The 16,910-nt window shown below is 36.3% G+C and overlaps 1 protein-coding gene across 1 annotated transcript in view; it reads right to left on the reverse strand.

Moving 5' to 3' along the window:
- Positions 1–16,910, reverse strand: part of ESR1 (estrogen receptor 1) — a 162,205-nt gene that overhangs the window by 62,030 nt on the left and 83,265 nt on the right. Inside the window, exon 4 of the mRNA XM_005150080.4 lies at positions 8,961–9,077. Coding sequence (XP_005150137.2) covers positions 8,961–9,077 — 117 coding nt within the window. The remainder of the gene's footprint in view (positions 1–8,960; positions 9,078–16,910) is intronic.

Here is a 16,910-nt window from a genome sequence, read left to right on the forward strand (position 1 = left end):
ATCAAAACACAGATTGGGGCATATTATTTATTTGGGCCTCACACAGTGATCAAGCAATAAAATTAAAAGCAACACCTCAACAACCATTGATAAAAACCTTACCAATCTCATGTCGGTATGCATGTGTGCATGACTTAATAAACATTTCAATCTTCCAACTATTTCTCTAGCATGTGCCAGCCCTTATGCATGCCAACAAACGAGTTATCGGTAGATAGTCTTGGCTTCCACAGTGTCATTCAGTGACAACAGAAAGGCTTTTTAACAAAACAACAGCAGATGGTTTTAATGTTAGTGTTTACATATAGTCACAATTTGAGTAATGGTATGGTAGTTTTCTACTGCTGCAAGGAAAACTTACATTTACTCCAGATGCATTTTATACATAACCTACTTGCTTAGGTTACTAGGAAACCCTCGGAAATAACAAATCCATGAACTGTTAAATCCTGTGCCCCCTTTTTGGCAAAGTATCATCAGAGAAGAGAACCAGAATGCTGTTGGACTAAATTAGTCAGAATGTTACAGATCATAGACAAAAATAATCTCTTATTACAATATTTGGGGGTTTGGTTGTTTTTTTTTTTTTCACCTAACTGCTTAGAAACCCCGTAAATGACATGGAAAATGTTTCACTACTGTTCACTATCTTTCTATTTCCACTTCCTTGCTATCCTACAGTTCTCACATTTAGTCCACTCAGGCGGTGATACAGGCATCAGTCATTGCCCCAGGCAAGAGCACAAGGATGCAGTTTCTGCTCAGAAGTCATTGGCACATAATTTTGAGCTGTACCTAACAGTGCATGAGGAACACTCTGCAAATTCTTGCAATAGTCAGTGCTCTACAAATTAATCCCCACTTTATATTTGACAGATATTCTTGTGGTATTTCAAGCATTTAAACTAGTGGAAACAAAGTAGATTTGGAAACCTGACAAGTCAAAACATAAGGTCTAGCTAAGCACCAGAACTGGAGAAGCAGTTAGATTGTAGGCATCAGGCATATAAGCAATATCTTCTCATTCAGTGTTGTTTCTCATCAGTGTTGTTTCATGTCTTACTGGAACTATTTTGCAAAATAAGTAACTTTTAACCAAGGGAAGAAGCTCCCACTTAAAAACTGTTTTCTCACAAATGTTTTTAATTTTGAAGATTTTTGTCCTTTTGGCTTCCTGGTAATACCGACTTTTCCTTTTACTGTTTCCTTTCCATTTCAGTTTAGGAGGTACAGATTCAGAACAGGGCTGGTGGAAACATTATGGGAAAGGACAGCCTTATCCACAGGAAAAGACCATAACACCTGGTTCAAATGGGATTACAATATTAAGACTTTTGGTTCCTAAATAAATTGAAGGAAAAGTCAGAGTGGGGATGATGAGTGTCAGCATGGTGTGGGAACCACGCTGAAACTCCTGGGAGCAATCAACAGGTTTTGGCCGCACTCTGAGAGGACATTAAAAGGTGGATCTGTAATTGGTTTTGGAAACAACAATTGGTAAGTGGTTTATCAACTAGCCTTTCTGTCTGGAGCAGCCTTTGAAAATGAAGCGCTTTGTCCATGGTTCTGCTCTTTGTCAGCAGACCCCAGATGATAAGAGACATTTGACAATTCACATGCTTATACAACCTTGCAGCGTTAATAGTCTATAATTTTGTCAGTTTGTCATAGGAGTCTTTCAAAAGTGCTTAGAAACACCTTCTCTTCTAAACAGTTTTGATACTCTTCAAGACTGATCGACCTCACAAGAATAAAAGACTAAACAGATGTGGTAAGTAAAAGAAATTATAAATATCAAGGCATCCTTCAAAAAGTCAGAGAGTCTGTAGCTCAGTCAATGATCACAGTATTAAAGGAGCATGCAGAGAGGAGCAGGCTGTGGCAAAGAAGCTAAATGAATCCCTTATATCAACCTTCACAAAGGAAGAAACCAGATTTTTGTATGCCAGAAACCCCTTATATGGGGAGTAGGGGAGAATTTCTGAAACTGATGTGAGAGTTGCAGAGATTAGAAATCCAAAGACCTCTCTCAGATGTCCTAATAGATGAGGGAGTTATTAAATTCCTGGAGAAGAATTCAGGGACTCAGTCCAGACTTTGGTGCCATAGGCCATAGGCCAAACAAGGTGACTGCAAAAGAAGATAGTGAGAAGATGCCAGAAGTTCCCTTATGGGCACAAACCTGAGTATCATCTACACAAAACTGGATTTAGAGTCTAAAAGGTGGATGCAAGGAAGGTAGCTGTCTCCTAATGACCTCTTGCAGTAATTTTGCTTTGCAGATAGACCTCATTAGGCACACCTTCACTGAATTCAGTAGTCTTAATCCATCATTGGAAATAAAATAAAATCCCACAACTTTCTTTAAAAACAAGGTCATTCTTGCTGCTGTACATAAGTAGAGGTCAAAAATATAACTACATTCTTTATAGATTTATAACAGATGGAGATTGCTGAAGCTATGACTTCAGTGTAGATACTTAGGCTATAATATATCTTGGCATGAATATTCTCTCAAGGTGATTTTGAGAGATTTGAGATTTTGGAAGCTTTTCTGCTTGGTTCTGTCTACATAAATACATGATTTGGTCATAGGAAAGTAACACTGCTTTTCAAATTCCAATTTTATAGGCTTAATAAATTCTTTCTTTTGAATATGATTCAGGCAATCAAATCCCTTGTTTCATATCCATCTCTCTTTAGAAAATCAAACAGAAATGCAAATTGCGCTGAAAACCCAGGTGGGTTGACAATTAATTTAAATGAGAAACATTGTCTGAAATCACCTAAAAAAATAATCAGAATTTAATGTTGAATCTTGAGCAGGCCGGCCTCAAGTGACAGAGCTTAATAGCATAATTTCTGACCAAGCTATTTAGACGCTGAGTAGTATAAATAAATAACAGATTTGAGTTTGGTCTGTGTACTTCGATGTTGTAATTGTTTCTACTCCTGTGTGGTTAATGAATGCTGTATGGACATATGTGTTTGTTTTTTTTTGTTTTGGTTGGGTTTTGTGGTTTTGGGGGGTGTTGTTGTTTTAGTTTTTGTTTTTAATTTTTTGGGGAGGGGAGGTTTTTCTTGTGGTTTTTTTTATTATTTTGAATTTTTTTTTTTTTTTAAGAAGTGTCAGTCATCCTTTCCCCAGTTGAGGTTTTTCCTCCTCTATAATCAGGACTACCTTCTATTAAGGTAGAGAGAGAGAGGGAGAGAGAAGGGGCAGTGGGGGGGATGCAGGCACCAGGGCTGGTTCAACTTCAGGCTCTACCACCAGTTTGCTCAGTGATAAATCATATTACGTATCTCGGTGCACCAGCATTTTTATCAGCTACAATGTAGATGATAAAATAATGTATTTAATGTAAAATTTTTAAAGAGCTGGTGAAAAAAAAAGTTAACAAGCAGGCAAATATAATTTGGGGTCTCTAATGACTATTCATAACTCACTGTTTGACAACCAATGATATACTAATAACAGATGCAGGTGCAAGACATAGTTCATCTTAATCTGTATTTTGGCATTCAATCTTTGGTATTCATAGCACACATTCTAAAGAGCATCAGAGGACATATAAAAGAGAAGCAAGATCTATCATTCAAATGAATCTCACAGTGCTGACACTCTTGCACAAATTATACTCAGTTTTGGCTACAGTAAGTATGGCAACAGTTCCATTACTAGACAAAATATACAGTGAAGACATAGATATTTCAGGGGTCACAAGAAAGCCTTTACAGAAACCATATATCAACCATGATTTGGAAAAGCCAAGTAGTTTTAGGAGTGAGTCCATTAGTAGAATTCTCAAAGACAACGAGAAAGTATAACTGCTACGTTTTAGAAATAGATATATTACTTAGGCTATTGAAGTTATTTGGCCTGATATAACAGGACTGATAGTGCTAGAATTGTACTGTAAATGCCTAACCAAGTAAAGTGCCAGAAGCTCTAGAACTCTAGGAATTTCTGAAGCTCAGCTAGAAGACAACAGCTGTCTACCCTGCATAGGTTTGTCAAAACCAGTGAACACACAGTGACGCCCTGACGTACCTGTAACATGAACAAGTGGGGGTCAGAGGTGGAGACAGAGCAATGATCTTGGACTTCATTTAAAATTAATCAGCAATTTAGATGTGAACTGTTTCATTGCAGTATCTATTCCCAAGTAATATCACAACTAAAATAATTCCCTACTAGGAATTTTCAAGTATATAAAAGCCAAAAAGCTAATGCAAACAAGTATACGGATATATTTAGGTTTACAATCTCAAGCAAGTGTTCAAGAGTAAAACATCAAAAATTCTGCAATATATAAAAAAATACATAACTAGCTATAGCATAAATAAGCATAATACAGATTGTCCCATTTCCACCTGAATATCAAAGGTCTTAAACAACCTAGTCTAAATTCAGTATTGAAACTGCTCTCAGCAGGTGGCTTGACAAGAGACCTGGAGTTCCTTCTAGCCCAGATCATTCTATGCAGTGAAATAGGAAGATAAAGAATTTTTGGCAAAAGTGTTCACAGCAATAGTCTCTCTTATTCTGGGGACAGAACCATAGAATATACTTTGGGAAAAATCAAAGGCAACAATACACTTTGCATGTGTATGAAAGGGAAAAAAAAAAACATTTCATGGAAAAGTCTGGTTGCAATTCCATCTTCTTTTCCAGAAGACTGTTCTAAACTCACTAAACTGCTTCAAACGCTGCTTGAGTACATGTTTTCAGCCCACCAATTACATCTTGAAAATATACGTTTCCTCATACATTTATCAGGCCCCACCTACAGAGTTATTTGGCTGAGTACAGAACAGTATGTCTAATAAATATCATAAAGGTTGTCCATAGACAAACCAAAATAGTTTCACATTGTTAATACATTTTCCTTCATTCACTAATTCCTATTTTTAATGCAGTATTTCATTAAAAGATAATGACATTGAGAACTAGAAAGTCTGGAGCCCTTCCAGTGATTGCATCAGACATCGATTTACCTCTGCTTTTGAGAATGATTTTAATAGCTCTCTAGCCTCTTAGCATGAACAGATATAGCATTCAGCAAGGAAGCATAGCTCTCTACATTCAAAGTCAAAAATCACCAAGGTCCTTCTCTGAGTGGATGCCAAAGTTGCCAAATGTTTGTTTGATTTTCACTGTAAAACTTAGTCTTAAACTCCAGCAATATTGTCACACTGAATCAGACTGAATTCCCATGTGATTACTGGTAGGTAACTATTTCAAGAGAATGTAAAGGAAAACTCCAAGCTCTAGACTCTAATAGCTATGAGTTAATGAACATTTCTACAAGGACCTGTCATGCAGGAAAGCACACTGTTACAGCAAACACAGACTTGTATTTCCTAGTCTGTACTGAAGTAATCTCTGAAGGGTTCTCAGATACTTTGTGAGGGCAACACTGAAGGGTGTAGGTCTCAAATGCGCTGGAATGCTGCAATTTCATTATCACAAGAAACAACACTCAGAATCTTTTATCTACAACATGAAATTTCAGGCCGTTCAAAGACAGTAAATACCCCTGGGTCACATACATAACCATCATCTGGATGTAGCATATGAGCACTCAAATCCTTGATTGCCAGATTTCACACACCTTGAAGTTGGTAAACCATCAGCATTCAACAACTGGCAGAATTATGTAAGCCTCAAGGTAGCGAAACACAGACTACCAGGAACATAACTAATATTTCATTAAGGATCTATCATTCAACATTAGGACAAACTTCTGCCATAGCCACTAATTCCACTGGCACTCTGTTGCTCTGTTCCCACAGAGCACTCGATGATTAATCTGCTTTGTCACTTTTGAAAGGAGGGGAAGAAAGTAGCATGCTAATAATAATGAATTTACCACTCTATTACTTAATTAATAAACTACAATAAAAATGAGGTGGTTTTGATTTCAGATAATGTGTTTTTTTTTGAGCCAAGTCATCAGAAAGCCATTAAAGCAATGAAGAAATGGAAAACAAGACCTGTATTGGAGCATAGATCACCTGGACCGTAGGTATGGTTGGAGCTTCAGGATTGCCACTGCTATAAAAACTCCATTTGGAAGCTGGGCCCCTGCCCTCATTACATGAAATAATAAGCTGGAATATAATTCTCCAGAATTCAAACCATAACAGAAACAATCTTCAAGAAAGCATCAGTGAATTACAAACAAAACCAAGGTTACTCTTCCCTGCTATCCAACCAGAAGAAAGAAGGACATGACAAGGAACTTATTCCATGTGAGCATTTTATTCTCACATACAAACAGGGGTGCACAGACTAAGTACTAACATATAATTTTAAGGTCTTTTTGTTTTATTCAGAAAGAGAGATTGAAACATTTGCACAAAATGTAACAGCTATAAATTCTGCTTCAGATGCTGACTATATCATCAGAAATCCTGACATTCCATTTGTCTCTCAAAGCAGCACAGTAACAAATGCAGAAGAAAACACTTGCAAACATAAGAGGAAAGAATGGAAATAACTCTTCAGTACTAAAAGAAATTTATACAAAATTAAAGAACGGTGGAATAGTAATAATTAAAAAAAGGTAAAATTTCCACAGAAACTCATAAATAAATGTTCCTACAGCATAGCTAAAGAGACACTTTAAGCCTGATTTTCTTCTGAATGAAGCCCCAAAACCATACTTCAGTTGAGTCCCCTCTATTAAAAATTATATTAACGTTTTTATGCTGTGTTAAGTGACCTTCTGCAAGAAAAATGTTAGCAACCATAGCTTATAACCTATGTTTAAAATTAACCAGAGATATTTAGTCAAGTTTCTGGCTAGCTTTCTTCATGTTTAGTGAAACTCAATAATTAGTATCAGCTATTGCTCAGAAGTTAGATGATAGATAAAAATCACAAGTTAGTAGCTTTGAAAATTTATTAAGAAATCTCTGCTAATTCAATGCAGAAGGAAAACTGAGATTACACTGAGAGAAGAAAAAGGTTACAGCTGTTTTCTGCTATGTCTAAAGGGTATATCATCATAAGCAAATTGTGAAGATAGATATGTAAGTGATATATGACACAACTGATACTTTTTCAAATGTATGATAGAATTTATACCTTTAAACAAGGCAAACCCTTCAATACGAAAAAAAAAACATTATTTAAATTCAAAGATTCAATCAAGAGAACTACGAAATATTAGAGAAAAATGTGGACCTGAGTTAATCACAGCATTTTGTGATTGAAGTGTGTTGAAGAAAAGCATTATAAAATGGAAAAGAACTCCTCAGAGAAAACAAAAAAAAACCCAACTGAAAAGATTTAAAAAGATTTAAAAGTTAACACTTTAAAAGTTAACAAGATGGCATACCGAGAGTATTCACTTAACCTTTATTCTCCATCTGAGAGAAATGTGACAATCATCGAGTAATACCTAAAGAAAAGAATTACTGTTTCCCACAGCTATATGGACAATATTGGATTGATAATAACTCCAGCACAACCTTGGATGTGTTACTTCCTCCCACATCAGCTTTACCTTTCTTGGATATCTTATTTGCAGGGATGCCAGATCTATAACCTGCTACTGACGGATCTCGAGATTTTTTTCCCCAGACTTCATAAAATAAATATTCTTAGTCTTGCCTATGAACCAGTAATGGACTTCAGTCAACTATTAGTGGTATTACAGGAGCAGGCAGAATTTATGCACCTGATCTGCTTGTCTGTAAATTGAGAACTTAATTTAAACAAAACAAAACAAAAAAGTCCAAACTGAACAAAAACACAAACAAACCACAAATTTCTGTCTGCTTTTGACAAACACCAGGTACTAGAATATAGAGGAGAAAGGCACATATCATAATTGATCTAAAGCTATGTTACAAAAGAGCTCTTCCATCTAGCAATTGTTCAGTATTGTCATGTATTTCTAATTTTGCCTCTAAAAGTTAAATACTGGGTATATAAATGAAAGAATTTTATTTACTTTAAGTATCTTAGAGATCACCTAGTTCCAGCCCCCCTGCCATGGGCAGGGACATCTTCCACTAAACCAGGTTGCTCAAATTCCCATCCAACCCAGCCCTGAACACTGACACTGATGGGGCAGCCACAACTTCCCTGATCAACCTGTGCCAGTGTCTCACTACCCTCATGGTAAAGAAAGTCTTTCTAATATCTAATCAAAATCTCCCCAGTGACAGCTTAAAGCCATTCCCCCTTTTTCCGTCACAAGCCCTTGTAAAAAATCCTTCTCCAGATTTCTTGTAGGCTCCATTAAAGTATTGGAACACTGCTATAAATTCTCCTCACAGCTTTTCTTCCCGACTGAACAAAACCACCTCTCTTTGCTTGTCTTCACAGGAGAGGTGCTGCAGCCCTCTGATTATCCTCAGTGTCTAATTCTTCTTTCCTGACCTCATTATTACATACATAAGTTTTAAGAAAGTGGTGTTTTTCTGTTTTTATAAAATGAGTGAGCCTTTATTATTGTTGGGTGAAATTAATTTACATATAAAATGTGTGCAGTACTGGTATAGAGGAATTGCCTTTCCCTTAGAGAATCTGGAGAAAAAGTATTACATATTCAGGAGTTTATTTTCATGAAAATGGACTGATTTGAGACTACCAGTGCTTTTCACACTGAACTGCCAAATGCTACAAAATCTTGGGCTAAGTTTCATTCACCATGATACAGACTACCACAAAAGACCAAAACTGTAATGAATTAAAATTATTAACAGAAGAATCATAATTCCACTGAAGTCAATGTTCCTATTAATTTTGATGCAAATTTGGGCAAGATTATTAACACAGTATTTGGAAGGTTTTTATTTTTTTATTTAACAGTTCTTTGATTTAGTACACTTCCTCTCAATAAAATCAGTTGCTTCTTTCTTTCAGAACCATATCAGCTGTCCAATAAAGTTAAAAGACAAGGCAGACACCAATGTTGAGGATTTGTGGATTACTGTGTACATACCACCTTTCATCATTCCCACTTCATAGCATTTTCTTAGTCGGCAAGCCTGGCAACTCTTTCTTCTGTTCTTGTCGATGGTGCACTGGTTAGTAGCAGGACACATATAGTCATTGTGCCCTGTAAAACCAGAGGGAAAGTAAGGACACAGTTATACACAGACATAGCAAAACTCCCTATAACACCCTCTTATTTTTTATTGAGTATTTAGTACATCATCCAACATCTCAGGAAGAAGTTAGGATTACATCATAGTCTATCATAACAGTACTGATAATGAAACTAGCAACTATGCACAATACATTGAATCAAAAATTCTTTAAAAGTACTATTAAAACCACAAATTACACCTTTGTAGACAGTTAAAATAATGAACAGTTAAAGCAGTCAGAAAAGAGGATAATTTAATATGACCAAATCCCTTGGCTTCTTTACACTCAGACTGAGAAATACAATGCCATCTGGTCCATGTGCCTGTGTTGATGTTTAATCAATAGACTGCACAAAATGTTAGGCATTTATAGAATTAAAAAGGCCTATGCACAGAACATTTTTTGATATCTACTGCAATCAAGGGCAATTAAGACTCAAACAGCAACAACACTAAATCGAAATAGCAACCAGTAATTAATTTCACTTCAGTCTCTATTTCTCAATTGCATGTCTACTGATATATGCAAAAAACATTTGTCACAACGAATTCTCAAATTATCACATGCTGCAACCAAGTTTGGTGCTGATACCTTTGCCTTCAGAGCTCCACTTCCTCATTATTACCCTCTACATCTCAATTCTCATTACAAATGTTTTTATCATACTGTAATTTGTTACTGGCCACAAGCCTCTAGTTCAATTTTCTCTCACAAAATGTGTGCTTCAATCTGCTATAAAATTCTTCTCCAACTACAGAACAAGTTTAGCAAGGACAAAAAAGACTACTCAAACGATCGTATTTGTGCTCTGCATTCATCTAAACACAGCTAAGTTACAGTACACAAAGAAATAATTTTATTGCAGAGCTGTTTGCTCCTTTTTTAGGTCAAGGGATCAGTTTGAGGTGGAGTATGGTTGAGGTTTGACAGAGGCCTTGGTCTCATCAAATCATCTATCCTTGACTAGAAATTAGAAAATAGAGTAAAAATTACTATCAGATTACATGAGGAACATCTGCTCTCTAGTTCTACATAACTGGGATATAATCTAAATAAGCACCCAAACTGTAAACTTGCTAATATGGTGATGGCTGACTACACACTTTCTCAAATAGCCAAAATTATTATTTTTTAGCTCTACTCAACAGAACAGTACAACAGTGGATAAATCTGAATTCACAGGCTTTGCTCCAGGACTGAGGTAAAAAGGTAGAACAGAAACACTACCTCAGCCTCAGTGTGAAAGACCATTTTAATTTTCAGTTACTCTGGTAGGACACAGACTGTTCTATAGCTGATTTAAAACATTTCATATCTAAGGGGAAAAAAAAAAAAGGAGTCAGAAATAAACCAGCCTCAACCATACAAAAATGCAGTATCTATGGGGTGTCATGGTTTAATCCCAGCCGGTAACTCAGGACATAGGGGAAAAGGGAAAGCTATGATTTTTAGAAAATGCACTTTTATTAGATCACACTAAACAGCAGCAAAAGATTGCAGCAGCTGACCTCTATCGCCAGCCTTGTTTTGTAAACCAAGTTCTGAAACAGCATGAAAGAAAGACAGAAAACTTTAATTACTCTTTTTAAAAACAAAAGCTTTCACCAGAGTATCTTATCTTCTTCCTAATGAATTTAAAAGATAAATTCACAAGGGGAATGAGTGCAGGTTCTGAGTTCAGCAAATAATTCAGAACAGCATTTAGCTCTCTATAAAATAAGCAGATAAATGTTCCCACTTAGGTCAATGCTGGACAAATGCTTATGACCTTTGCTGACCGGCTGATGTTCATAAGGCTCAACTCTCAAGAAAAGTGGCAGTATGCAAAAGTCAAAATTCGAGTGGGATCAGTATCAGCAGGGTAGCCATCCTTTTTCACAGTGCTTATCCTTTCAGAGAAAGGATAACCTTTCCTTTTCTCTGAAACTAGATTTCCTTGTACAGACAGCAAGCACTTGGGAATAGGCATTTGGTTTGTATGATAGTACAAAAACTAATCCTATTTGTGATAGAGCTCCATTCCCTATTGAGATTATCATGGTTCATATGTTTACACTGAAAAGTTTTATCTTAAATATTTAAAGGTTAGCAAAATTAGTCTGTCTCATGTATATAACCTGCACCTTAGACAATCCACTCTTCTTTCAAAGTGCTTGACAGACTTCACAGAATAAAACCGGTAAAATTTTGAATGCAAAAAAGATCTATGTGTGAGGGGCATGCTTCTTCAGCTTGCGATTGCCATAGTAACATCATTGTTCAGAGTTCATATTTGTTGTAAATCTAGGAAGAAGATAATGCAATATTTCTCGCATGAATTAAGTAATAGGTAACACACAAAACCAAGGTTTAAAGTTAAATACTGTAACTCAATAACTTTGTTGTAAAGTGAATTGTCTTTTAACTATTCTGCCTTGTAGTTTATCCTTAAAGCTCATCCCTCTGTAAAGCTGATTCTGAACAATCTGACTTACTACAAGGGATTTCTCACTGGTGAGAATCATCAAAATGGGACATATCAACAGGTGCCCAGCTGCCCTGCTTCTCATTTCATGATATCCCAAGAGTAATACATGCTAGAAAAGAGGTTAATTAAGCCAATTAGGTAGTTGGTATCTGGAATCTCAGTATCAGGAATACTGAGAGTAAAAAATGTCTTTAGTGGTCACTGATAGTGGTAAAGGGAAGCACATGCCCTTGGACACTTACGTTTTGTTTTGTTTTACTGACTTGTTTTGTTTTTTTAAATAAATTATTGGATAACCTGCACAAAATTAAAGGTAGTGACTTCAATGGAGTAGAGCTCCTAATTTTAACCTCCTCCATTTTTATGACTTACATTGCCATGAGCTATAAAAGGAACAGTTAAAGGGAGCGAATGGAGGAGACCAAGGAGGGGTGGTCTTTTTCTTACAATCTGTTACACATCTTACACTTTATTTAAAACAGTAAAACTAACATTAAGTATTTTTATAACACTTTATTATATGCTAAGGGTGTGAAGATCTGGCTCTTTTCTCAAAGCACTAATTTTAGATGTGACAATCTGTATGATAACAACCAACAGTGGAGGGGGAAGGATGAGAAAGCAAAGTGTCAACAAGAAGATAATGGCTGATATTGGGTTCATTCGGAATTTATTCCAACCCAGCCTGTCATAATCAGAGCTGTTTCTTACTGCACATGCAGTCTGATTTTTGTCACCATGAGTCATGTGGCTAATATTTATGATCAGAGACTCATCGCTCTCCAAGGGTTCTCAGGCTAGCCATGGTATATGCAACAGCAGCAAATGTTTCAATCATAGTGGGCAGACGATTTATCTGTGAGGACTTCAGGCAGCAAAACATTCCATATTTCTTTAAAGTTAAGTGTTACTACATCCAGCAGAACATTAAGCATCTGTGTACTTTTAGCAAGTAGTAGCAACACAGTATACATGGTTAAAGTACATGCTTGAGTGTTTCACTGAATTGCAGCTTTGAAAAGCTGAGTTCTTTTGTCCTTGATGAGTAAGGATAACAACTGGGGTCGTATTAGTATATCAACAGCAATTAACATAAAACAGAATTTTTTTCTTTCTTAAATGTGTAAACATATTCCAGTACCATTAAGATTAACATGAGGGAATGATCAGTTTCAGCAGTACAAAAGTTGTTCAAAAAACATGAACAGAAGAAATCAACATGTCAGCATGGCAGCTTAAGAATCCTTAATGACAATTCTAAGAAGCCAATAAAGGAAAATTTTCGTAGGGTGAATTTTGCATGACACATACTGATGAAGGTGAATTGACTTACTGTAAGTTTCAAAACCGGTAATAATTATCATCCTTATACTAATACATGCTTTTCCTTTAATTATTCTTTTATTTTCAATCCTCATGCCACACGAATCTCTCTAACTATCCTTCATCTATCTCTTTGCGGCATCTGCCACATTAGCCATTACCCATGCGTGTAGACTTTATCCACACCTTAAGATGCCAAGCAAATGATGAGTGAAAAGACTGCAAAGAACAAAACCTTGAAAAGAAGAGCTTCAACAGCAAAAAGAAAAAAAAAAAGCATCTGGACGTTGCATGCACCAACCCAATATGATCAAATGTTGAATTTAAAGCTCAAGTGCCCCAGTAAAACTGCATTTATGGATTCTAAAATCTCAATTTTCCTAAAAGGTTTCATGGTAGAACAGAAGGTTATGTCTAAGCCCCTTATAAGCACAGATGCTCAAATTCATAGCCTAATTACCCTCACACAAGGTCTTTGGATTTGAAACTTTGGCTTTCTTAGCAACTACCCAGCACTGTTGGAAAGATTAATACTTTTCTGATTTTAAACTACAAAGACATTGCTACACATAACAATAAGGAAAAGGGCACATAGGATTGTAAAATATACTTCATTTGCATGCAGTAAGCAAGTCCTCATTCTACACGTACTTCAGAAATAAAGATCATACAACCACTGGAGAATGAGAAAGAAGGAAAGGTTAAAATCTATGTGCCCTGTATTATGCCCTTGAGCTGTGTCATGTAGCTCCCATGCTGAGCATTCAGCTTCTAGTGTAATCTTCTTCACTTCTCATATCTATGGCACTGTTCACATGAGCAGTTAATTCAAGCCAAATTATTATGATAGCACCCTTTCCTTAAACCTTTTCATATACTGTTTCAACTAACAGGAAAGATGAAGACAGAAGAATGAGAACGGGCATTGCTTCCATCTCACCAGTTCTATAATACATTAACATATACATTGAGAAAGGGTTATATACAGAAAGTAAACCACTATTTAAGTTTACAAATATAAAATTGTTTTGTCCTCCAACAGATAATTTCAAAGGTTTTATTTCTGACCTTAGTCCTAAGATTTCAATTAGTTATTCATCTGCTATTTCAGATTATGATACTATGTTCTACCACAACTCCATTCTCATCTTTTTTAATTTAAGACAAGGTGGCAAAATAGGAAGCATATTTTTTCCTCATGACAAATAAAAAAAATGATGCCAATCCAGATCCCAGTCTACAAAATCTGGCAAGGAGTGGGACATCCAGTTTCTGTTTCCCAATCTGATAAATCACAATTGTTTTAAATCCTTGGCACATGATTAAATCAAGAGCTGTGTTAAAGGAAAAAACTCCCACAGTATATTACTCACAGTCATCTTAATATGATCCCTCCAGAGACAACAAGCATTTTCAGAGTCGTAGGCAAGCCATGGCTACCTTATTCCCATAGACTTTAAATGAAATCTCTTGTATTTTTAGCTTCCTAGTTTATTTGAGCTAAAATGGGAATGGGTGGAATTTTATTACTGAAAACTCATACAACTAATATAAAGAGGCCAGAAAGTTTAAAATATTGCAGATTACTCTTGTGCACTTAAAACCCAGTTAATTGTTAGCAATAAGAAAATTAAGATAACTTTATTTTCCTTCCAGGTATAATTTTAGGGTTTTGGATTGTGATGAGACATACTGAATAAAATTAGCTAGTCTTATATGTAGATCTTTGGTACCTGAGTATTTCCTGGTATCATAAACCTTGCAAGAAGCTACAATATATCCACACAGTATCCTTGTAAAAGAAGTGCTGGTATCTATATTTTATGGAAAGGGGAATGGAGGGGACAGGATTCTCACTGCACAGAGCGTGGAGTGCACATGGGCATTGTTGGGGCTGTTTAGCCTGGAGAAGAGAAGGCTGCATTGAGACCTCAAAGCAGCCTTCCAGTATCTGAAGGGGGCCTATAAGGATGCTGGGGAAGGACTCTTCATTAGGGACTGTAGTGATAGGACAAGGGGTAACGGGTTGAAACTTAAACAGCAGAGGTTTAGATTGGATATAAGGAAGAAATTCTTTACTGTTAGGGTGGTGAGGTACTGGAATGGGTTGCCCAGGGACGTTCTGAATGCTCCATCTCTGGCAGTGTTCAAGACCAGGCTGGATGAAGCCTTGGGTGAGATGGTTTAGTGTGAGGTGTCCCTGCCCATGGCAGGGGGGTTGGAACTGGATGATCTTAAGGTCCTTCCCAACCCTAACTATTCTATGATTCTATTTCTAAGCACAGTGAGCTTTCTGCATTGACCTCTGTGAAACTGAAACTGCAGTACAGTCACCTCATGGTTTGTTAAATTTACATACTGATATCTAATATCAGTATTTTGACAAAAGAGCCTCTTTTATGCTTATGCAAAACCTTTTCAGGCAATTATTGGTGTGGATGTATGCTCTTTGGTTTGATTATTTATACCCTAACATGATCCATATTTTATATAAGGTTCATCCATTTTATAATCAAAAGGGCCAAAGAAGAGATCTTAGTCTGTTTTCCTGCATATTTCCTATCACATTTTAGAGTGGGGAGTAACGTATTTGTAACAAAGGCAGTCCAACTATTTCAACAATTTCTGTCTAAATTAAAATATTTGAGAAAAATACGTAATCTTATTCAAAGGATTCAGACAAGATATATACTATGTCTGTTACTAAACTGTTAAGTGTTACCAGTAATTAATTGCCATGTTACTTCTCTTACAATTACTCTGAACTAGTATACATACTTCAGTATATTTTGCTAATAGTCTCCTTTTAGAAATAAATCATGTCAAAGATCACTTCATGCACTTCTAGTATATCATTTTAGCAGTCTTACACAGCACTCTCTAGTTTGATTTACACCTTTCAAATGCAACTGCAAAGGACAACTTCACCTACAAAAATTCTGTAAGGTTTTGGGAGCTTACAGAGGGAGCTTACAGAGGCAGTTTAAGTCACTATACTCACCTGAGCTAAATGAGGTTACAAAAAAGGTATTTATTTCCCTTTACATTTTCTAAAACCTGGTGGAACAGTTAAGTACTTTCCTGTGGGACAAACAAACGTGTTTTCCTGTAATTTATAAAAAGCTCTTTTTTTCCTCCTTTTTTTTTTTCCTCCTTTTTTATTTTTTTTCCTGTGTGAATATTTCGAAATATTGCTGGGCTCAGAATATCACAAGCTGGGAATATCACAAGTTTCCAAATGAAATACTCATTAAACACTTGTTACACAAAATACCATTTTCAGGGGTTTTTTTGCTGATTGATCTGGTGATGAGGTGCTATGAAGTGATACCCAGTCATTCAGGCATGATAGCAAAGACAACAGTGAGGCCTAAGGCCCTGCCAGGAGCCAGCATCTCTCCTGAGAGAGGCTGACACAGCTCAGGCATTGAGAGGGGCAAGCATAGGAGATTTAAATGGCCATAGGAAGTGTGAGCAACCATGAGTGCTGCATAGTGGTTGACGCCATCAGTTCCAGATAACAATCAGTGCCAGGTAACAATCAGTGCCAAGTAACAATCAGTGCTTATTCTCTACCTTCCAGTAAAGTGTGTTGCCCAACTTGAGAGAGGTTTCAGCATTGCTTGGGGTGACATTTCTTATGTCAGCTAGGAATATATAGTTTAGATGATTTCAGAAAAACAGTCTCAGGAAGAGCTATCAGAGTTCACTCTTACCATGGAAACTGATATTGAATGAGGCTCCATAGTGTCTGTCCTGGATCCAGGCCTATAAAGTATTTTCCTCATTGATGAGCAATGGACTGGAGTATTTATTTTATTAAATGTTATTAATTTGTAGATGACATTTATATGAGTTAGAAGAACAGAGAAAAGACCAGACTACTCTAGTAGTCAGAGAGAAATAAATCTGAAATATATAGTAGAAGTCTACAGGATAAGAATCCTAAATTATTTGGCAAACTGGAGATAGCATATGGGGGAAAAAAAGCACAAAAATAAAAATCACTGC

The sequence above is a fragment of the Melopsittacus undulatus genome, chromosome 3 (genome assembly GCF_012275295.1).
Source record: "Melopsittacus undulatus isolate bMelUnd1 chromosome 3, bMelUnd1.mat.Z, whole genome shotgun sequence".
Lineage (NCBI taxonomy): Eukaryota > Metazoa > Chordata > Aves > Psittaciformes > Psittaculidae > Melopsittacus > Melopsittacus undulatus.